This window comes from Sciurus vulgaris (genome assembly GCF_902686455.1).
Source record: "Sciurus vulgaris genome assembly, chromosome: 7".
Lineage (NCBI taxonomy): Eukaryota > Metazoa > Chordata > Mammalia > Rodentia > Sciuridae > Sciurus > Sciurus vulgaris.
Window position 1 is genome coordinate 34,521,710 of NC_136467.1, and position 25,124 is coordinate 34,546,833.

General features: G+C 36.1%; 1 protein-coding gene across 15 annotated transcripts in view; it reads left to right on the forward strand.

The window, feature by feature from the left end:
• The window catches only part of EPB41L2 (erythrocyte membrane protein band 4.1 like 2), a 193,489-nt gene that overhangs the window by 69,097 nt on the left and 99,268 nt on the right, over nucleotides 1-25,124 (forward strand). For 12 of the 15 annotated variants that reach the window (XM_079148171.1, XM_079148164.1, XM_079148177.1 and 9 more), the window contains 2 exons: nucleotides 19,027-19,511; nucleotides 20,411-20,611. In XM_079148171.1, the coding sequence (XP_079004297.1) occupies nucleotides 19,041-19,511; nucleotides 20,411-20,611 (672 nt within the window). In that variant the 5' untranslated portion in view covers nucleotides 19,027-19,040. Of the gene's footprint in view, nucleotides 1-4,861; nucleotides 5,159-19,026; nucleotides 19,512-20,410; nucleotides 20,612-25,124 lie in introns of those variants that run through there. The other 3 variants (XM_079148176.1, XM_079148168.1, XM_079148172.1) reach the window with 2 other exon arrangements.

Genomic DNA, 25,124 nt, shown 5'->3' on the forward strand with positions numbered 1-25,124 from the left:
GTGTTCTTGCTGACATCAGATATATCAATAGCAACTACCCTATGCAGTGTGGTCTTTAAAAAATTTTTAAAGACCAGCTGGAGTTATCTGTGTTGAGAAGTCATAAAACTTCTATGTTGTTCAGAAAGTATAGTCTTGCATGATGACTGGTTGATGGGAAAATTGGATTCTATGTAAAATCAGTAGAATCAAAAAGAAGTTTATTTTCTGCTCAGAGTTGGTATTCATTAAGATTTTGGAGGTATGAGTTGACCCATCAGATTGTTGGGTCCTCTACATCTTAATTAATTCCTTATTCTCTCTCTTTCTTTCTTCCTTTCTTTTCTTTTTTTCCCCACAAAGTAGGAAGTTGGAGAGATTTTAAAAATCAAGAAATTATGATCTTGGATTTAAGCTAAAACTGTGTATAAACTCACACAACCAGTTCCTCTGAATATTTAAAAATTAGCATTCTCAGGATAAACCCTCTCATTTTCAGGTTTATAATGGTGTAGTGTCAAAGCATAGCTCTAAAAAAAAAATCTTCCCAAAACAGATGTAATGGGTAAAAATTCATATTAATAATTTTTATATTAAAAATTGGTGGATGTTTTACCCTAGTATATTTTATGTACCTCAATGCACTTAAAATCTTAACTGGAAATGAATAGCTTAAATTTATTATGTCTGTCTTAGGAAGATCCCTCTTCTCCTAAAAGAAGCCTTGTTTTAATATTGTACCATTATAAAACTGGAAATGAGGTTTATTCTCAGAATGCTAATTTTTCAATTCTTTTTAAATATACATGACAGGAGGATATATTTTGAAATTTTATATAAGCATGGAATATATCTCATTCTAATTGGGACTCCAGCCTTGTGGCTGTACATGGTGTGGAGACTCACTGTGGTGTACTCATGTATGAACACAGGCACTTTGGGTCATAGTCATTCCACTCTTTTCTGTCCTTCCCCCCCCCCTTCCCTGCATCCCCCTTTGTCTATTCTACTGAACTTCTATTTTCCCCCTTCCTCCCACCTTGTTGTGTTAGCTTCCCACATATCAGAGAACATTCAATCTTTGTTTTTTTGGGATTGGCTTATTTAAATTAGCATGATAGTCTCCAGATCCATCCCTTACCTGCAAATGTCATGAAGTCATTCCTTTTTCTTTTCTTTTTTTTTAAATTCTTTTTAGTTATACATGACAGTGGAATATATACATGGAGAATGACTTCCCATTCTTGTGATTGTACATGATGTGGAGTTACATGGGTCATGTATTCATATATATACATTGGAAAGTTATATCTGATTAATTCTACTGTTTATCCCATTCCCATCTCCCCTCCCTTCCCTCCATTTCCCCCTTTCCCAATCTGGTGTACCTCCACTCCTGCCTCCCTTGCCTATTGTGAATCAGCATCCTTGATTCTCTCTGTGTGAGAGAACATTTGGCCTTTGTTTTTTTGTGATTGATTTATTTCACTAAGCATGATAGTCTCCAGTTCCATCCATTTACTGGCAAATGCCATAATTTCATTCTTCTTTATGGCTAAGTAATATTCCATTGTTTATATGTACCACATAAAATCATTCTTTTTTAATGGCTGAGTAATATTCCATTGTTGAAGGCCATCCCCCCCACATTTGTTCCATAGCTTAGCTATTATGGATTGAGCTGCAATAAATATTGATGTGGCTGGTTCACTGTAGTATGCTGATTTTAATTCCTTTGGATATATACTGAGGAGTGGTATAAGTGGGTTAAAAGGTGGTTCCATTCCAGGTTTTCTGAGGAACCTGCATACTGCTTTCCATAGTGGTTGCACCAATTTGGAGTCTTGCTAGCAATGTATGAATGAACCTTTTCCCCAACATTCTCACCAACATTTATTGTTACTTGCATTCTCAATTGTTGCCACAAAATACTAATTTTTAGTTGCAAATTAGTGCAGCCACTCTGGAAAGCGGTATGGAGATTCCTCAGAAATCTTGGAATGGAACCACCATTTGACCCAGCTATCCCACTCCTTGGCCTATACCCAAAGGACTTAAAATCATACTACAGAGATGCAGCCACATCAGTGTTCATAGCTGCTCAATTCACAATAGCCAGATTGTGGAACCAACCTAGATGTCCTTCAATTGATGAAGGGATAAAGAAACTGTGGTATATATATACAATGGAATATTACTCAGCCATAAAGAATGATAAAATTATGGCATTTGCAGGCAAAAGGATGAAATTGGAGAATATCATGCTAAGTGAGATAAGCCAATCCCAAAAAACCAAAGGACTAATGATCTCGCTGATAAGCGGATGATGACACATAATGGGGGTTGGGAGGGGGGCAAGAATGGAGGAAGGAGGGACTGTATAGAGGGGAAAAGAGGGGTGGGAGGGGTGGGGGGAAGGGAAAAAATAACAGAATGAATCAAACACCATTACTCTATGTAAATATGTAATTACACAAGTGGTATGCCTTTACTTCATGTACAAACAGAAACAACATGTATCCCATTTATTTACAGTAAAAATAAATTTTAAAAAATGCTAATTTTTAAATACTCAAGGGAATTTATTGTGAGGGTGAGTACATTTTCCTTTAATAGTTTATGTGAGTTTGCATATAGAGTTTTATCCTAAATCCAGTTAAAGGACACTGGATCTAATTTGAATACTTCTCTGAAGTTCCTTCTCTGTCATTAGGTCCCACTCTCAGAACCTCATCTAAACCATCTTCCAAAGCCCTGGGATCCATGTACCATCATATTTGGAGTTAGGGTCAACATGTGAATTTTAGGAAGGTCACATTCATTCAACCCATAGGAATAGGAGAGTGAGAGAAGAGAGCAGGTGCCCCAGAAGATATGCAGGGGTGATCAGAGGTGATATTCAGGTGACCAGAAGATATGCAGGGGTGATCAGAGATGCCTGAGATGGAGTTGGAGGTCTACCAGTGTCCAGTTCCCTAGAAGCCAGGCTATAGGTGCACAGCTCTCAGACTTCTGGATTTCAGAGCAATTTCAGAAAAATGCTTGGGGGCAATATTTTCAGCAATTATTTATAGTAAGTTTACCATAACAAATTTGCAATTGTACTACCAATATTTATTAAAATACATTTAACATAAAAAATGGAAAGCACTTAATCTGAATAAAGGATGATGTTTTGAATTGCTTAAAATTGGGTTCCACTAAGAAAGTCACCAAATTGTCATTTTGTGAATCAAAGAAAACTTTGTGGTGGGTAACACGAAGTTTACTTTTATTAATGTAGAAGTATTTTAAAAAGTTTTATGACTTCACCTTCATTCTTGATATGTTTTCAAGGATTTTTTTGGTTCATTTTTGTTAAAATTTATTAAAGTCTATGTGGCATGACAGTAACTACTTAAGGAGAGATAGGATTTCTTTGTACTTTTAAGTGATACTGTGATACTTTATGCACTAAATCAGAGCTAGTAATGCTTTTTCTAGTTTCACATTGAATATTTTAACAGGTTGAGATGTTTGTTCTAAGACATGTAACCTATCATTAACTTTGTGTCTGAAGTGTTCACTACCAAGTTGTATTCCGTAGTAGACCAGACCAAATCTTTTGTCCCTGAAGTGTTCCAAGATAGACCTTGATGTTTAAAAGAAAAATATTTGTTGCAATGGCTTGAGTTTCATCTTGTTAAGATCTGCTTTTTAAACTCTCCATCCCTCTAGTTATCCCCTGTGCATGTATTAGTTCTCTAGAACCAAGTGTGTTACACTGAACAGCTTGCTGGTGGGAGGAACTTTCCAGGGCTTGTTTTCCAAAGAGAAGTGTTTAGAGAACAAAACTTAAACCTCCCTGTGTGTTTCAAAGCTGTTCAAAAAGTAACTCAGTAAGGCTTGTGAATGGAATTACATAGTACCCAAGTCAGCATTCTGCTTTAAAGAGTAATAAATGGAAATGAGTTAAGAAAAAAAAAAGTTTTATATTTGTTCATTTTGACAACTTAATCATTTTGGAATTGCTCCTGAAACTTATTTTTACTTAGATTTTCCACACAGTAAACCTTATCCTATTTAAATATGTAAAGTGTTATATTTGTTATTAAAAAATCTTTTTTTTTTTTTTTTTAAAGACTTTACTCTAGGTCAATGTGAACAGATAAACGTATTCTTTGTTTTAGGGACTACTTGATAGGTGAACATTTATGGTAGCAGGGCAAAAATGCACACATGAATCTGTAGGCTCAGTTCTGAATTATTAAAGTAAATATGTACAGTGGAAAAAAACTCCAGAATTTAAATTGTGCAAACGCAATGGGTTGGTACTGTAGACTTAAGGAAGATTAGTTTTTAGATCACATTGACCTGGGTTTTAGAATTGACATAGTTTCCTTTGATGACTTATATTTACTTTGCTTCCATGTGTATTTGCAATCATGTGATAGATAAAGGATTATCTTTTTTTTTTTTAGTCATTTCTCAATTTAGAATTGACAGTATAAAACAGGGATATATCAGCTTTGTATCTTTATCATAGTACCTATTCAATCTAGGTTAAAATGGCGTCTATTTTCATGTATATTATGAATGAACAGAAAATTTTTAGATAAGTCAAGATTCACATTTCTATATGTTGAAAACTGAGTTAGGTGTTAGCATGGATTTTCTATATCTGGAAAACATACTACAGTTTGTAGTAGTTTATAAATAAAGGTGATTTAACTATATAATGAGTACATATGCTTTTGGTGTCTGTGGGGTGGATTAAAATGATAAAAATAAAAACAAAGTAGAGTGGCAGAGACCCAAAGCAAAGCAAAAATATTAACACAATAACTGAGAAGAAAATTCCTTGTAAAAGAATTATAAAAATTATAATTACAGAATTATAGTTTTGTCATTGAGATCAGCCTTTTTGTTGAAGGACTCTTCATTTAATGGCTAGAACAGGCAGCCAGGAAGCTGATTTTTTTTTTTCTTTGACCCATGTGAATTTTCTAGCTGAGGAATGAAGCAACTTGGAACCAAGCTGGGCTTTTCTACTGAGCATGCCTTTCTCCAGCAGGGTCTGACTTGGGTGGGGCCAGTTTTGCTCATTAAGCTTTTGGACGCCGGATTTCCATCAGCTTTCCACAATCTTCCAATGACAGAGAACGGCAGACCACAGGGGCTTGATGTTCTTGAAAGCTGCGTATGTATTTCAAGTGGGAGAATTTTAGAACATTTCTTTTATAGCTGTTGGGTTTTGTGGTACATCCATGTTTCTGCTTGGGAAGGAAGTTTGCTATTGAGAACTTGATTGAATATCCAGGGGTCTGAAAATTTAGAAAATAACTAATGTAGAGAGTAGGTGAAATCTGGGTATGTCCACTGTTTGGCAAGAGAATATGTTCTATTTGAATGAAGTGCTATGGGGGAAAATAATTTTTAGTGATCAGAGTTTAGTTTTAGACCACTTGTTTTATTTTTTAGTTGTATTGAATTTTTGCAAGTTATCTTTAACATAATACTCTTTCCCCATAGATTTGGTCTGTGAGAGTAATGAAGCTAGTTGATATATGTTCCTGTCTTGCTGTTTCACAATTATTTCAGTGTTGTGATATGATAAACTATATGGAATTTATTATTATCTAAAGTGCCATGAAACCTGTTTCAAGTTCATAGTATGCAGTTATTTTTAAGCATGTTAAAGGACAAACTTTAATGAATTTATTTTTATCCTAACTCCTTTGATTAAAAGAGGATGAACTATAGCTATCTGAGATTTAAATTCACAGTTTTTAGCATCTGAAGATTAGTTGCATTAACAGTCACCATGAACTGTATGCTGTTTTGATGTTGTCATACTCTAGGTAAATACTGTTTTAATAAGATAGGTATCAGCATCTTTTATCACTGAATCTCTAATCTGTTGTCACATTGGAGGAATGTGAAAACTCACCATGCTGCCCAGATTCTGACATCCAGACTCAGGAAAAAAAAATCTTCCTCATGCTTTTTCTTTGCATAAGCTTTTTAACAATCTTTCTTAAAAACAAAACAAAACAAAACAAAAGAAACAAACAAAAATCCTACCCCCAAAACCCTTAGTTTTGGTGCTACTTTCTAACAAACAAAAGCAGTGCCATCTTACCGAGCCATCTCTGCCATTCCTTTTTTTATTGGTGTACTGCAGCGAGTGCCACTGAAGTAACTGTAGTCCTTTTGGAGGGGAGGTCATGGGGGTGCACGTGTGTACTTGAGGAAGTTTTCCATTTATTGTCCCAATCAATTGGCGACGGGTGTTGGGAATGAAAAAAGGTTGAGGTGATGCTGATGATCTGCTAGTCCTCCCCTGCCCCTACCACTTTTGTAGTGTTCTGTGCTAATGCTGTATCACTGATACAGAGTTTGACATTATAGCAGGATCACAAAGCAAGTTAAGTTGGAAAGGCAAACTTTAAACTTTTGACATTAGTTTTGTTTGAATTTTTTTTATCCACTTTGAAAATGGAATGCCTGGCATTATTTTCCAGATCACTTCTGCAAATATTAAACTTCAAGAATATTACCTCAAGGATGCATTTAGCTGACGTAAATACATGTTGTAGCTTCTTCCACCTCACAGTAGTTATTTGAAGCTTCACTAAGTACACTAACTTGGCGCTAAACTTTTGGTCTTAGGGTAGAAATACTTTAAAAAAAAAAAAAAAAGTTTTGTGGCATTCCAAATGGCATGTCTAATTATATTTAGTTACAGTTTTTCCCACCTGGAGAAAGTTGCTCTGATCGTGGCAGGCTTGGATGGTACATAATTCTAACATCCTATGACACCTTCTAATTATGGACTTAACAGTGAACTAGAGTCAACGTTTGGCATTTATCTCAACTAGAAAGATCATTCAATTTAGTTTTATTTTTTAGAATATATACTCTACATTGACATAACTCTTCAGTAATGCTATCAATATTTAAAATAGCAGAAGAACTGATGGTCAAAATTTATGACTGAATTATGTTTTTTGACAAGGTTTAGGTATTTATGTCTGTCCACTGTAGCATTCCAAAGCTTATAGAGAGGAGGATTTGAGAGTATGAGATCAGGGTAGGCTCCAGCTTGGTGGACTTGTCATAGTGTGGGGGTTGATTGACTTTGACAAGCTTTGTCTTATGACCTATTAAAATGCAGTGTCTGCAGCCTCTGCATTTATCCTGTGCAGTTAACCTTGGTGGATTTATCGTTAGCTTATTTGGGAATAGTCTCCTGAACAACTGCTGTTAGTTTGTAGCTGCAGAATTTAGAGTTTATTTACACAGAAATGTACTAGAATTGTTTTAAGATTATCACTTTTTACTAAGTGGTTATGAGTTTTATGATGGGTGGGGGTCTTATGTATAGTGCCGATGGAATGAGCTCAGAAAACCTGCACTCCTACAGTCTGTTCTGATTAAGGGAGATATTCCGTGTTGGCACTGAACTCTTTGTTTGATCCTGGTTATGATATCACTGGAAGAAACTGCTCATTAGTGTATTTTTCTTTTCTATAGAGCATTATATGATGGTGGTCCAAATAAAGGCTCTTCAAGTATTTTCGTTTTTTAATCACAAAATGTATTTATTGAGAAAGCCATTGGATGCATGACATTGCATTAGGAACATGAAGTTCTTCATCTCACAAATGGGAGTGTAGTAGGAGATGTGGGACAAGGAAGAGGTGTGGACAGGAAACATGATGACATGTTTGTGTTTGTTAGGCCAGTTCGTTCCTGCTTTTCCCTAGGAAGCTGCTAAAAGGAATTGGGGGTTATTTGTGTGTGACCAACTTACACGTTTTCTAAGACTCTTTCCATTCCATTTAATCTTCCCTTTTGAAAAATGTCCTCTACTTTCAGAAAACTATTTCCATGTTCTCTGTTCCTACTCCCCCATCAGATAATAGGAATAATCTTTTTAACCCACTTGCATATCTGCATATTGTTAGAGGAAGATACTTTTTGTTTCAACAGCGCACTGAAGTCCAAAGGACAAAATAAAAAGATTTTCTCAGGAATTCCTGTGTATTTTTTTTCAAACGAGCAGTTGATAGCACTTATAAAAACGATGCCACTCTAAAAGTTTAGATATTGAGCTTATACTACTTAAAAGAGCAGTCGGTATGGGGTTTGGGGTGGGTATGTGAAGTTAATGATTGGAGGCTAGCAGAAATTAGTGTTTTGAGGATATGGCACCAACCTTAAACTTCGTATGCAAGAAAATGAATTTTGTTTTAAGTATTCTTAATGTTACTGCTGAGCTGGAATACACTGGAAGTCTTCTGGGCTCCTGCTGTTCACTCGTGTGACTAGAACTGTATGATGGGGCAAGGTGACACTGTTGCTTGTGGAAGTCACTTGGCACTTGGATTGTCTCCAAGGAAGCAGGCCAGCCAGCTGGTTTCACTTAATGTACGCATATAGTTCTCCTAATAAAGTACTTCACTTTGGTTAACAAAACTTTGTCACCTCAGCTAACCAGTGCCACTCATCATTCCTCTTAATCACAAACATCGGCAAATGTGTATATTCATGTATTTATACCTCCCACTTACTTTGTTTGCAACCTAAAAGGCAGCATATCATATGTACTACCTGAATTTGGCTTTTTGTACTCAACAGTGTACTCTGATTTTATTTTCATTCCTGGGGTGGAAACCTTCCTCATTTTTTCTTCATAGCTACATAGTATTGTGTTGTAAAATGGCTGCTATTAATGTCAGTTGATCCTTTGCTGTTAAAATGTTGTAACGAATCACCTTATATGTAATTATTTTACTTATGTGCAAACATATGCATAGGATTATTAGCTTAAAGTATATACACATTTGGAATTTTGATAGTTGTTGGTGAATTGTTTTCCATGAATATACTGTACAGAGTACCAGGATATTCTTTTCAGCAGCAACAGTATAGGAATACCCTGCTCTGACAATCTTGCTTAGTGATTACATGATTAATCTTTTGCTGAATTTTTTGTTTTAATTTTTTTTACTATGAGTGCAGTGTGCATTTTCTCATATTTCTGTCCCTGTTTCTTTTTGTGGTGATTCTATGCTCATCCCCTGCCCCCTCAATCAGTCTAGCCAATTGAAAAATGAAATTTGTTTTGGATTTTTGATATTGAGTTAGTTTATAACTAGTATCATTTTGTTTTTTTATTTAGGTTCTTTGATTTCAACTAGAGAGCAAATATGTCTGTACTAAATATAATTGAGAATGATAATTGGTGCTCCTTAAAAAGCATGTTGCCTATTTAATCAACATGCCCAATGAAGGACCATTGTGTGCTTTCCTGAAGAGTTGACAGTGGTAATTTTTGAGAAAACTGACTGTTTTTCAAGCTAATAGTAATTTATGAATCTAAATTACTAAAATTTGCCAGTGACAAGTGGTTTGATTACGTATTAATGCTACCCTTGCAACCTGTATTCCCCACTAGAATGAGAATAGAATTCTTTCATCTGTATTACATCTGTTGCTTATGCTATGAAAGTGTTCAAATATTTGCTTGAAAGGAGGAAGTAAGATTCTGACCCTACCCACATCCTGATGGTTAATAAAATTTTTGGGGGTTTGGGATAACTCAGAATATGTTACTAATGATTATAAAGCCCTAAGTTGTGATAATAACTTACTGATTTCACTTTTTAAATAAATGAATAACCATTCTACATAATGTTAGGTGCTGGTTATACAGTAGTGAAGTCATTTTTGGATTGGTGACAGTACTACATAACGTCTTTGGAACTCTACAGTCTTGGTTTGAATTCTGGCTCTTCCATTTCTTGATAGTATGACTTGGGTAAGTTGTTTGTCCTTTGACCTTCTTCATCTGTAACCTGGAAATAAATTTTAATTTCTACCTTAAAGGATTAGGAAGATTAAAGAAATTGCTTCATGCAGAGCTTCTTGAGCAGTGCTCAATGAATGACTGATTTTTTTTTGTATTTTTATTTTTAGTATTAGTGAGAAAATGGATATAATTCCCTTTTCACAGAATTTCTACTTGATGGCAGTGCCTCACCATTTATTATCACTTTATTATGTGCCACCCACTTTATGTATAGCTTCTAAATTAATCCATAGAGCCAAATAATGAGTACATATTATATTCTTGTGTTGCTTATGTGGAAACTGAAATTAAGCAACACTCAGTAACTTGTCCATGGTTACATGGCTAATAAGAGGTTGAACCAGAGTTCTAATCTCGTTCTGTTAACTTCATTTGATCTCCAGATCACCATGCTGTTGTATACAAATGTTAGATAACGTTCACAGAAAGAAGGTAGTTACAACTCTGGCCATTTCACAAAATTGGAATTCCATCTGAGAGAGGGAATTTGCACAAATCCAGTTCACTTGTTGCAGAATCAGCAGGGTTCAGGAAGTCTCCAATGCCTCTGTTATTTTGGGCTGCCTGTTGCCCATCAGTCCAATGTTATAAAGGTTATATGCATTATGATTATGAGAATAATGGTCTGGCATTGGGGATTCTTAATGGTTTATGCACAGCCTTAGGTTGTAAACTCTCACTTCAGGAAAGGATATCTGTTTTTGGGATGGCTCCATTTGCTTGTGGACAGGGCTTTTTCTGGCACAAATCTCCCCTCCTCCCCCATAAAGAATGCATTTTGATTCATTGTACACGATGTAGAGTCACACAATTTGTATAATCATACGTGTACATGGGGTAATGATGTTTGTCTCATTCCACCATCTTTCCTCCCCCTGCCTCTTCCCTTCCCTCATTTCCCTCTATACAATACAGCATTCCTCCATTCTTCCCTTACCCACTCAGCAGGACTTTCTTTTTAACATAAAAGATTGCCAGCATTTATCTGGATTATTATTGGAATTGGACATTATTAAAAGATTATACCCTAATTTCCATGTACCTCTTTATTTAATATATGAAGAAAGGAAATTTTATACTGGGAAGTCTAATAAGATTTTGTGTTTGTTTAATTCTTATTCAGTCTTAAAGAATTAATGGTTTATCTCACTAATATTATCTTGGTTAGTCTGTTTTAAAAAATTGAGCATCTGCACAAAAATAGAAAGACCAATAAAGTAGAGGAAAGGGATGGAGAGGGAGGAAGGAGAGGAGGGCAGGAAGAAGAACCAGAGAAGAAATCTACCAAGTTATGCTATATCTATATATGAACATAACCACAATGAATCATGTGTGTGTATAATTATAATGCACCAATTAAAATAACAATAACAATAATAGGGAGATCACTAGAGTAGAGCAAGCAGATCTGGGGAGGGGAAAGGAAGGTACTGGGGAATGAGATTGATCAAATTATATTATGTGTATGTATGAATATGGCATAATTAATCCTACTGCTATGTATAATTATAGCGCACTGATAAAAAAATTCTGGAAAAAAACTGAGCATCTGAAAAAATCAGAAAATTTTCAACAACCATGATTTTTAGGTATGAAAGTTATAAAACTCCTTGGGGAGTAATAATTATGTGAGATCTATATGTACTCCCAATCTCTCTCTCTTTTTTAGATTATTTATTTTATTTTTTACAGACTGCATTTTGATTCGTTGTACACAAATGGGGTACATCTTTTTGTTTCTATGGTTGTACATGATGTAGATTCATACCATTCGTGTAATCATACGTGTACATAGGGTAATGATGTCTGTCTTATTCTACGATTTTTCATACCCTGCCATTTCCTTCTACATAATTTAAAGTTCCTCCATTCTTCTCTTATTCCCCCCACCTCACCATCATATATCATCCTCCACTTAATCAGGGAAAACATTCAGCCTTTGTTTTTTGGGGGATTGGCTTATTTCACTTAGCATGGTGTTCTCCAATTCCGTCCATTTATCTACAAATGCCATAATATTATTCTTCTTCAACTATAGGGCTGAATAATATTCCATTGTGTATATATACCACAGTTTATCCATTCCTCCGTTGAAGGGCATCTAGGTTGGTTCCACAATATAGCTGTTGTGAATTGCGCTGCTATAAACATTGATGTGGCTGTGTTACTGTAGTATGCTAATTTTAAGTCCTTTGGGTATAAACCAAGGAGTGGGAAAGCTGGGTCAAAAGGTGGGGCCATTCCAAGTTTTCTGAGGATTCTCCACACTGCTTTCCAGAGTGGCTGCACCAATTTGCAACTCCACCAACTATGTGAAAGTGTGCCTTTTTCCCTACATATACGCCAACATTTATTATTTTTGTGTTCTTGATAATAGCCGTTCTAATTGGAGTAAGATGAAATCTTAGTGTTGTCTTAATTGGCATTTCTCTAATTACTAGAGATGTTGAACACTTAATATTTATTAATCACCTGTATGTCTTTTCTGTAAAGTGTCTGTCCATTTCCTTGGCCCATTTATTGATTGGGTTCTTTGTATTTTTGGCGTAGTTTTGTTCTTTATAAATTTTGGAGGTAAGTGCTCTATTTGAAGTGTGTGGGGTAAAGATTTTCTCCCACTCTGTAGGCTCTCTCTTCACGTTCTTGATTGTATCTTTTGCTGAGAAAAACTTTAGTTTGTGTACTCCCAATCTCTTTAAAGTTTATTTTCTAATGTTTTCTTCAGACTATGTGAAACCATTAGGATGATTTTGGCTGCAAGTAACAAACCTTTGACTCAGCTTTTTCAACTATAGGGGTATGTTATTTCACATTCCAGAAGCTCTGAAATAGGACCAGACTCCCTGTGGCATGCTCAGAGGATGGCCTCTGTGACTCTTGCCAGTGTTTTCTATTGTGTATTATTGCGTCCTCAGGTTTTCTCCTTCCATGGATTCAAGCTTGCAGCAGCTTTTCTAGAAGTTTTGTACACAGTTTTCAGAGGCAGCAAAGGGACTCTTTTTAGAGGGAGAAGTTCTTTCCCAGAAATCCACCAACAGACTTTGTGCGTGGGTTTTTTTTTTTTTTTTTTTTTTTAAGGAAAGGGAGATTCCAGAGTTGCCTGGGACCAACAGAAGTTACCCTTGTGGCCCATCCTGGAGCCAGCCTCTGCTGTTCACATGTAGGAAAGGCAGTAAAGCTGAACAAAATCTGAATTCTGTTTAAAAGGAGAAAGGGCAGAGGAAATGAAACCTGAGCCTGCTTAGACCTGAACTAGCAAATAGTTGAAGTTCATGATCTTTTGAATGTGGAGACTTAGTTTAAACCAGATGTTACTTTACATCTTTATAGAAAAAGTCTTTCGTATAGGACCTTTATTTTCCTTAAAAAATAAAGAATATTATTTAGTATGTTGTAACTAGGGTAGGCAGACTTAGATTATTTAAATAATAGCACTTTTTACCTTCACGATATAGTTAATATAAATAGGCAAATAGTTTCTTTAGAATCTTGTTAATACTTAGTAGAATAGAGAGTATAGTATTTTCTAGACCTTTTGATGCTTAAGAACAATACAAGGGAAAGGACTTACTCGAAGTCTGAAGTTCCTCTCCCTCCCTTTTTTAGTGCTAGGGATTGAACCAGGGCTTCACGCATGCTTGCCAGGCACTTCACCCTGAGCTACATCCTGCAGCCCTTGCAGTCTGTTCGACTTGTTTCATTGTTAAGTCTCCTCTGGATATTTTTTTCTCCTTTTCTTCCCTTCTCCACTCTCTCCTTTTCCTTTCTCCTCCTCTCCTTTTAAATATTGCATATATTCCTGTTATGTTTGGGTTGCTGTATTCATTTTTTTATTTTCCCTCACATTTGATGCTTTAATGGAAGATAATGGGGGTGATAAAAGAATCTTCCCTTTGGCTATAGACCCTTTGGGAAGATTTATTTAACCAAGTGATTGTGGGTATCATCAACAAGATGCTCTAACACATCCTCTAACCAGCCTAAGAATAGCAGATGGAAAACTAGTTTTGTCAGTTTTTGAATTAAAAATGTCTACACGTTACCAATATTGTTTAATTCATGGTAGTTTGCTATTTGTTGTGCCATTTTGCTTCTGTCTTTTAAAAAAATATTTTGTTTTAGTTGTAGGTGGACACAGTACCTTTATTTTATTTTTATGTGTTGCTGAGAATTGAACCCAGGGCCTCATGCACGCTAGGCTAGGCAAGCTCTCTACCACTGAGCCACAACCCTAGCCCCTGTCTTTCTTAAAGTTGCAACAAAAGCCTTCCTTCATCCTCTAACCACTGTTTTTAAAGTATAGAAAAATATACTTTCCCATTTTATAAGTCCTGGGTCCTTAAATAATAAGCGGAGTTCTCTTGGAGGATAACGAAGGCCTCATTACTTGTGATCTCAGTGGAGGCCGAGCCTCTGAAGTGGCAGCCACCCTTCCTTTCTCTGGTATTATATGAACTGGAAGGGCTTGCAGAGTAGACCAGGTTCTCTCAAGGTGTTAAGGAGACATGTGGACTGAAGATCCTCTTACTCCAAGTTCTGTGTGAGTGTGTCTATTTAACTTTGTTTGCTTTAGTATTCTGATTAAGGATGAGTGGTTTAAGCAGTGTCATGTTATATATAGCAGTAGTTTAGGCTAGTGATGCCAGAGCACCTTGGAATTTATCTGCTTTTATTAAATGTGAGAAAGTAAAGGATGACTTGCTGTAATACAGGTCCTCACCTAGAGCAGTACTGACCCTCTGTTGGTGATGGGTTTCTGCTTGGGTGCATGGTAAATGGTGCATGATTTTTCTCACGGAACTGTCAGAATAACAGCATTTTTTATCAACCCAGATGGAGCATGCCAACCTGGTAATTGTGACAAAACCACATGGTTGTCTAATGGGCTGACTGTTCACAGCAGTGTTCTTTTTGGTTGATGAAAAGTAGGAAGGTCTTTATTTAGTATGTTATATAACTATACTGATGGTGGATTTGGGGTAATTGTGATTAAAGATTAGTGCAGTGAGTTGCTACGGTTTGGGAAACCTTAGTTCTGGTTTTGGCTTTGCTCATCTTGTTATCTTAGGCAGATTTCAGTGTCTGAGTCTGATAAAATCAAATGAGGATATTAAACTAGATAATGTAATAATACTTGTTCAATAATTATTAGTCACCTTTTTTGGTGCCCGTCTAGGTACTAGAACATAACAGTAAGTAAAAGAAAGTTCCCAGCCCTCTTGGGACTTTCATTTTGGTGGCACTGCCTGCTTTCCATTGCAGAAGTTTCCGTATTCCTGTGTGTAGGATTTAAAGGCATATCCATGTCTGTAATACTGAGAGTTATAGGCATGATAATTATGGTGAGTGGGTGTTTTATAATCAATCCCCGTTGTCTTGCTTTTCTAAATATGGAATGCTTCATGAATTTGCATGTCATCCATGCACAGGGGCCATGCTAATCTTCTCTGTATCATTCCAATTTTAGTATAATACTTTCCTGTTGAAGTGAACAAAGTATTACCAAGTTTTCTTAATTGTAGTAATTTGTCCAAGAAATCATTTCATCAATAGGAAGGTAGTCTTTGGTTTTGAGCTCCATTGAGCTCTTGAAATTACTGTAGGAATATACTTATTTACATATAGTTATACCTACCCTTACTATTGAGTAAGTAAATCGATTAGCCATTTCTGTTTTCTGTCTTATTGCTTCCATTTGGATGGGCAATGCTGTTCAGCTCTGTTTCTTAAAACTTAAAATTGTGAATACAGTGGTACTGATGAAGACGGCTCTGTGAGACACAGCCGTGTGGCTCATCTGTGTTCTTGCTCTCTGTATGGGTACTCTGCCTTCAATTTTTGGTTATCAGTTTGGTTGTGATCACATGACTAACTTTCACATGATTTTCTCTGCGGTTATAAATTTCTTATGGGGGACAGGGCTACTTATAGTAAATCACAGAATGTGTTCATGTTCTTCTGTAGTCATTTTAACAAACTGGCATGAATCTTTTCTGAGGACTAGACTAGGGTCTCTGATTAATTAGATCATTCATGCATTAATGGGATTGGGATTGCATTATGAAGTATGCGTGAGGAGATGTGTACCTAGCTGTGCAGTTATTCATGGACCTTGGATATATCACTTATTTTCTGGTTATCATTTACAAAGTGGAGTTAATACCTATTTTGTAAGATGTTTTGAGTAGCAGAAATTATATGCATGGTGTCTGACACATTAAGCTGTGAATGGTAGCACCAATGATTGAAGTATAAACACCTATTAATATTTAGAACCTAATAGTGTAAACTTTGGTTGTATGTTTTATTGCCTCTAAAATTTTTTGCTGAAATTCGGCTGTTTTTGATTAATCCCCAGATACTTTCTCACAACCAGAGTAAGTAAAGAGGTGCCAGTTTATCTTGGTTAGTGTAGACAAGGGTGGGACATTTTTGTTTTAATTTTACCAGGGCATTTTTTCAGTTCTCAGAATTTAATTGAAGAGTACATGCTGGAAATCAACTTTGGTCATTTCATGACTAATGCAAATAATATTTTCCTTTTAAGTGATGTGTGGAAAATGACATGTTAAAGAAGGGAAAAAGGTTTTCTGTGCAGTATGGAGCCAGTTTGTGTCCTTTGGTTCTGTTAGAAGACATGCTTTTGAATTTTAAATGCCTAAGAATGGGAAGTAACGTCGGGTATGTGGGTATGATAGTTAACTGTTCCCTCTTTTATAGCATTATTCTCAAGGACATTATTGTTCTTGATCTTCCTGCTTCAGTATATATTTGTTTTGACCCTTTTGTCATTTCCTCACCTGTGGAACTTCCAGAAGTTTTTCTGTTTCAGTCTTTACTTTATAACCATGTGGGACTGTCTAAAATAAGAATCTGATAACATTAGTCTTCTGATTAAAGTACTTGTGTGACTTCTTATTGCCTCTAAAATAACTTCTAGAACCGCCAAACCTCAAGATTTGTCCATCTGGTAGCATGTATCAGTGCTTCATTCTTTTTTAAAACATTCTACTGTATGGATATGCCACATTTTATCTATTCTAATCAGTTGATAGGTCTTGATAAGTAAGACTATTTTGAACTTTCATGTACAAACAGTTGTTTTCTTTTAGGTATATACCTAGCAGTAGAATTTGCTGGGTGATATGGTAAATCTGTATTTAATTTTTTTGAAAATTGCCAAACTGGTTTCTCAAGTAGTTGTACCATTTTATGTTCTTATCAGTAATGGTGTGAATTCCAGATGTTCCATATCCTCATCAACACTTTCTACTATATGTCTTTTTAATTAGTTGTCCTAGTGAATTCGAGGAGTGTTTCACAATTGTTTTGCTTTATTCTTCTCTAATGACTAAAAATGTTGAACATCATTTCATGTGCTTAGTGGCCTTTTGCATATCGTTTTTGGAGAAATGTCTCTTCAAAACCTTTTACCCATTTTAAAAATTGGTTTTTTGTCTTCATTCTTGAGTTGTAAAAATTCCACACACACACACACACATACACACATATATGTATATGTATATATGTATATATATAAATTCTGGATAGTAGAATATTATCATTATTAGATGTGATTTTCAGAAGATGTGAGTAATATTTCAGGAAACAAATACAGCAGTGATACATGCTGCATTGTTGATGAACTGTGAAAACATGCCAAGTGAAACTGGCATGTCTCACGTGATTCCATTTATTTGCAGCATTCAGAATAGGCAAATCCATGCAGAATGGAGGGAGGATTGGAGAGTGACTACCAAAGGGTCCAGGACTTCTTTTTGGAATGATGAAAATGTTCTGTAATTGGTAGCAGTGGTTGTATAATCGGTGAATATACTCAGAATCACTAATTGTGTACTTTAAAAGGATAAATTTTATGGTATATGAATTATATCTCAAATTTGCTTTAAAACAAGCGTGGTTTAGTTTTTTTGATTTTTGTTTTATTTTGCTTTCCAAAGTTGTACCACTTAGGAAGATAGCAGTGACATTAACCATTGGCCAGGGTGCCAGGACGTTGAGTACTTGTATCATTACCAAGAGAGGAGAGGAGTGTGATCTGCCCTCCTGTGGGCCCTGCCTATTCTCCTTTTTTTCTGGTGGTACCACTGCACTTGAAAAGACCCTCTTTGCTTGTGTAATATTTAGTCACATGGTTATTTTTAGATTTAATTTTAACTTTTCATTAGATGTGATAGGATCAATCATTAGATTGTTTTTGACCCATATTATCTTTATTTCATTTGGATTAGGGCCTTCTGATATTTTTCTTACATTTGGATTAGGGCCTTCAGATATTTTTCTTAGAATCAAATACACAAAGAAAAATGTGTTTGAGGTTGGGTCTGATGAAGGTGTGAGTTTTGATTATAGTTGCAGTACCTTTCCCAGATACGCTTTTGTATTGGAATAGTGATGATGGATTGTAGGATTTAATATTAAAACTTAAAACAGTACCTTTTTGTTTCAGCTTTAATTTTCTTACAATCAAGCCCCCAGCATTTAAAATGTTTTTGTAATACCTAGCATTTTTTTGTAGGTTTTGGTTTTAATATATGAAAATGCAGTGAAATGTGTCTCAGTTCTTCCTAGCATTGTTGACGATATTTTCATGTTAAAGTGTAAAGGCTACCAAATAAACAGAAGTAGTTTTTCTTAAAAATTGAATTTTTTGAGGTCAGTTATTGTTTATAAGTAGGTGAAACCAAATACAAGTAATCACTTTCCTTTTATTTTCCCCATTATGGGGCACTTTACCACTAGCTATATCTCCAGTTACATTCTCTCTCTCTTTTTTAAAATTTACTTCTTATCTTGAGCCAGAGTCTCAAGCTGCGAGGCTGGCCTCGAACTTGTGGTCCTCCTGCTTTCAGAGTAGCTGGGATTATAGCATGAGCCACTGTGCCTGGCAATCAGTCTTTCTTAAATCTTGGCCTTTTTAAGTTCTACTTGTTTAGAATTAGTGCTATTGTGATGCTAGTTTTGGTTCTATGATTCTTTTAGAGAATTCTAAAAGTAGGAAAGAGTCTCCATTTTCTCTTGTGCTTATGAACCTTTTTTCCTGTGCTCTCTCCATTTCATTTGTCATTCTTCTTCCCACCCTGCTTTATTTAACCTTTCCTTTCCCCTGCCACAGGCTAAAATTGGGAGACTTCATAAAATAATATTGTTTGACTTTTGTTTTGTTACAGTATAAGCTGTGACCATGACTACTGAAGTTGGCTCCGCATCTGAAGTGAAGAAGGACTCTGACCAGTTGGGAGCAGATGCGACCAAGGAGAAAGCTAAAGTAGTAGCAGAAAATCAGCAGAATCAGTCGCCTGAACCAGAGGAGGAAAAAGGTTCCCAGCCACAACCTCCTGCTGAAAGCCAAAGCAGTCCACGCCGCCAGAAGAGAGAGAAGGATCCATCAGAGAGCAGGGGTATTTCTCGATTCATACCCCCATGGCTCAAGAAACAGAAGTCCTATAACTTGGTAGTGGCCAAAGATGGAGGAGATAAAAAAGAGCCTACTGAAGCTGTTGTGGAAGAACAGATTTTAGATAAAGAGGATTCCCTCCCAGAAGAAGAGAGACAGGCCAAAGGAGATGCTGAAGAAACTGCTCAGAGTAAATACCAGGAGGTTAAGGTGGAAGTCAAGGAAGAAAAACCTTCAGTGAGTAATGCTGAGATCCAGGTATTTGTGAGAGCAAGTGATTGGGGATGAGGACCTAAGCACTTAAGGAAAAAGGTCCGTTTGTTTGGAATTATTTCCAGTTTTCTTACATTATGATACTGCGTGGGCTCAATGTATTTGGAATATAGGTCTTGGATTGGTCTTCTGTCATTCCTTTAAAAAAAAATTCCAAAATAATAAAACCAAGCAAAAACAAAACAAAACAAAACAAAACAAAACAAAACAAAACAAACAAACAAAAAAAACCAAACCACCACTGCACAGACTGTTAAAAGGTTCCTGCAGGTTCCTGTTAAAGTTACGCCGAATACTCTGAGACTCCTGCTACCTCTTCTTTTAAACAGTATTCTCTTTCTTTTTGTTTTTTAATTTATTTAAGTATTCAGTGGGTAGTAAGTAGTAGGTAGTGTGTGTACATTTTAGTTGCCTAATGAAGTCTAGGTTTTGCTGTGGTATGAGATTTTAATTGGAAATTCTATTATTTCCATGGTATTTAAATTGTACTTTCTAGGATGTACTTTCTTTTACTCATTTAATGTCAAAGTGAGCAACTTGACAAAATGAGAAAATTGGCAGTAGAAGGAGGATGAGGGGAAGTCTCCCTTTTAGCATAATTTTCAAGTCTTTTAAAATCTTAGGCTTATGATAGTTTTAATACTGATTACAACTCTTAAAGATTTTCCTTTTAAGTTGGCTTGGTGGCATGTGCTTATAAGTGCAGGTAGTTGAGAAATTGAGGCAGGAGGATTACTTGAGCCCAGGAGTTTGGGGCCATTCTGGGCAACAATACCAAGAGCCCGTCTGAGGGGGGAGAAAAAGAAAAAGATTTTCTTTTTAATATGTTGTCTTCTACAAGTTGGTTAACTTCAGCATGTACTTAATTTTTATTTTCTTGACAGCCTACTGAGGAAGTAAGGAAGGAGAGAGAAGAAGTGAAGGAAATACAGGAAGATGAAGCAGCAGCCCAGAGGGAGACCAAGGAAGTGCAAACTAATGAACTGAAAGCAGAGAAGGCCTCTCAGAAAGCTACCAAGAAGACCAAAACTGTCCAGTGTAAAGTGACTCTCCTAGATGGCACTGAATACAGCTGTGACCTGGAGGTGAGACAGAGATGAGTAGTGAGCTCTCTTGATGTGTGGAATGAAATGCATATAGTCTGCCCTTTTTGTGGCATGGCACAATGAGTATATTTTTGTGTTTTGCCAACGAACTATATGCCAGTATGGTGCAATTTTGTATTTGAAAACAACATAGAAGAGGACCATCATTTCCATTACAAACATTATTTCTTTTTTTTTTTTTTCCTTTTTGAAGGGATGGTATAGGGGACTAGGAATTGCACCCAGGAGTACTGAGCCATGTCCCTACTCCTTTTATTTTTATATTTTTTATTTTGAGATGGGTCTTGCTGAGTTGTTCCTGTCCTCACTGAGTTGCTGAGGCTGGCCCTGAACTTGTAATTCTCCTACCTCAGCCTCCCAAGCCACTGGGATTACAGACATGCGTTGCTGTGCCCAGCTCAAATAGTATTTCTTGACCCTTAGGATAAGTGGGGATGTTGCCCTGCCATTCTGCAGTCACTGGTCATGGGTAGTGGTTTATGTCTGTTCTGAATGGGCATTAAGTGTTTTGAATATTACTTCTGGCTGTAAAATGTTTTACTTAAGGAGAAATGATAGTTACAGGTTGGTCTTTCAGAATAATGAAATTTTGGCAGTAAACTTTTATCATGAGAAAGACTGATTTAAAATCTACTTTATATTTAGTTGCATTTAGTTAAAAACACCCATGATTTACAAAGCAGGTAATTCTTTAGTACTGATGCTGACAGAGGCCAGTGTAATCTTTTAAAGCACCCAGGACCTTATCATTTTATGCCAGTTAGAGAATTTGTTGCTTTTCACAATTAAATTTGTAGTATACATTATATACTCTAATAGTTATTTATTTATTTATTTTTTTGTGGTGCTGGGGATCGAACCCAGGGCCTTGTGCTTGCAAGGTGAGCATTCTACTGACTGAGCTATCTCCCCAGCCCCACTAATAGTTAATGTTTAAGAATCTGTGCGAAGTACTTTGAATGGATTATCTCATTTAATATTTGTAAGAACGATATAAAGTATTTATTATTATTCCAGCATTACAGTGGGAAATGTTAAGCTTCGAGAGAGAAGTTAAATAACTTGGCCAAAGTTTCGCAGCTAGTTGGTGATGGAGCAGGCACCTGACCTTGGCAGGTTGGTTGTAGAGCTCATGAACCTGGCTGCAGAACTGCACAGTGGGATCTATCTATCATTCTAAGTTAAAATATAAACTAGTTTTTTGTTTAGTCTTGTATTCAGTATTAAAACATTTTCCCCAATTCCTTGCATTCTTATTTAAAACAGAAGCTATCTTTAAAAACAGTGCAAGTATTCACTATTAATCAAACAAGAATTTATTATATATTTGAATGTGTACTGTATTGCAAGATGTTGAAGGTGTAGAGATGAATAGTTTGGAGTCCTTGCTTTGTGTTAGCTATCTAGAGCTTTATTTTTTTCATTTTACATATAATGGTTCTGGTATTTCAAGTTGAAGAAAAAGAGTAGCAAAGGAGGATTAAAAATGCCTGTAATCCTAGTGACTTGGGAGGCTGAGGCAGGAGGATCAAGAGTTCTAAGCCAGCCTCAGCAACTTAGTGAGGCCCTGAGGACAGGGGATGTAGATTAGTGGTTAAGTGCCCCTGGTTCAATCCCTGGTACTAAACAAAACAAAACAAAATACAACACAACACAACACATAAAACAAAACACAGAAAAGAAAAATCCTTGTTCTTAGTTGTTCTTGCTGCTATAACAAATGTCCTAGAATGTGTAATTTATAAAAATAGACATTTATTACTCACAGTTCTGGAGGGCTGAAGTGAAAGTCAGGGGGTCAGTAAGTCTGGTGAGGGCTGCTTTTTCCTTCCAGGATGTCATGTTCATGCTGCCTTTCCACATGGTGGAAGGGGTGTTGCTGTGTCCTTCCATGGAGGAAGGGAAAAGGCAGCTCCCTTCAATCTCTGTTATGAGGGCACTAACACTGTTCATGAGAATTTTATCACCTCCTGAGGGCCCTACCTACCTCTTAATACCATCACAATAGTTATGCTTCCGTAGAAATTTTGGAAGGACACATTCAGACCATGCAATTCTTTGTTTGTTTGTTTGTTCTTTCCACAATCCCAGAGTGCTGGGGATTCGAACCCAGGCCTCCAGCATGAGAGGCAGGCACTCTATGAGATGGGCTAAATGGTCTACCAGACCACGCAATTCTTAAACCTTTCTTTTCTTTTCCTACCCTTCCTAACATTTCCCTCTTATCCTTTCTCAAGACTTGCTTCCTCTCCCAGAGAGGGAAGGAGAAAAGAGACACACTGAATGTGTTTTAGGGTGAGAGACAGTGAAGACAATATTAGAATTATTTTCTGAATTGACTTAATTATGTAGTATTTGACCAGATGTCTGAGTCTTTCCTCTCAATCTCAGAAATTGGTGTGTAGATGTTTGAGAATCAATTTGTTTGCTGCTGCTTTTTTTTTAATATTTTTTAGTTGTGGCTGGACACAATACCTTTATTTTGTTTATTTTTATTTGGTGCTGAGGATTGAACCTAGTGCCTCATAGTGCTAGGCAAGCGCTCAACCACTGAGCCCCAGTTTGCTTCTTTTGTGACCTTGAGTCATGTACTCAACCTCCCTGGGCTTCAGTTTTTTTCATCTGTAGAATATGGGATAACTCAGGCAATCTGGACAGCCCCTTTCATTTTTAAAAGTTCTTTATGTCCCTAAACTACAGGATTGACCAATGTACTAAATGTACTTAATGTACTAATATTAGTCTAGTATTAAGTCTAATATTAATCACTGTGCCTACTCTCTTCTTTCCCCATCATGTTTAACATGCGTTCATTAAATGTCTGATTCATTATGGAATGGTTGAAAATAAAGCAAGTTTTTATCTATTTCTGTGATTCTGTTGCTTCTAGGCAATCAACTTGTGTTACCCAAAGCAGACTTGAGATAGTATCCAAGGTTAAAAGGAATAGCTTAGTCCTTTAACTTACCAAAATTTAAATTGAGGAAGCATAGGAATTTAACTTTCTATGAGTATATTAATTTACAGACAGCATCTTTTTATTTAATAGATGATTTTTTAATTTGACCTTATACGAAAGAACTTTTGAGGACAACATATGTTAAGTAAGCTTTGTAGTAGTTGTATTGAGTAAACCTTTTTCTTTGCAAGTACAAAGCAAAATGGAATTTGAGTAGATTTTAGTGATGCTATTCCACAGTAGATTGTACGTACTAGCAGGTCACTTTAATTCTAAGCAGTGACTGTATATCTGAATATATGATATAATTTATTAGTGTCCTAGTAGCTATTATGACAATATAGAAGTTTTAAGTTGTATTCTCTTTTGTACTTAATTTCCCACCTACCTACATTTCCTTTTCATTTTGGTTCTCTGGTTGCTTAGTATCATTAGTGAGGGCCTGCTACTTATCAGAGTGACTCTTCTTTCCTCTTCAGGAGTGGGTCCTGTAGGATAGCCATCATGTGACTGAGTACTCTCATATTTCCCTGTTCCACTACTGACCTTAGATTGGGTGATATGCTGATGTTGCTTATCTGTGTTACCGGAGTTGTACACCGGAAATCTGTGTCTGAGTACAATTTAAGGAAGTATGTTGTGGGAAACTGTAGCTATTAATTTGTGAGCCTGCAAGTAAGGCAGAAACAATGTGGGAAATAAATACTTTTAGTTTGGGAAAATAGATTTATTTTCATCTGTTTGTTAGTAAAGATTCATTTTCTTTCATGGCTTTTCAGATGAGGGTAGTTATTCTATCTTTTCTTTCTATGAGGGTCTAATTTTTAATCAGACCTAGTATGCCCACTGAGGAGGACCTAATTAGCTTTACTTAGGGCACCTACAACAGTAAAGGGAAACTATTAGAAATATGACCTTCACAGGAAGTCATGAGGAGACGGAATGGCCTGATTTTTAGGGACCTTATGGAATACAGCGAGCTTCTAGAAGACCTCAAATACCAGTGTGAGAAGATTAAAACTGATCTATAGAGCAAAAAAGGAGTTGAGAGTAATGTAACAGAGGCTTTAAAGTTATTGGTTTACAAGACATAGCAAGGCCAAGGTGCCATTTAGATTTGCAACATACTAAAGTGCTATATAATAGCTGCAGTAATTTTAAGGTTTTTTTAAAAAATTCACTTCGTTGGGTTGGGGTACATATCAGTGGTCTTTATAGATTGGTTTCATGTGAAATGAGTAAAACATTGGGAAAATTGGACGGTTTCCTGTTTGTGTTACCTGTCAGAGCTTTTGACCAACAAAAAAACCCCTTTAAACCATTTAATATAAATGTTTCTATACTAACTGAATACTTAGTATAATTCTTGGAGGTAATGTGTTATAACATCACCTTTGCTTCCCAGATTACTCTTTCTTTATAGACATAATTAATAAATAATGTATGATATTTATGTGTTGTATGTATTTCTGTGTATTCATTCACATCTCTTTTCTCTCCCATCCCTACTTCTTATTCCTCTTTTTTGTGAGG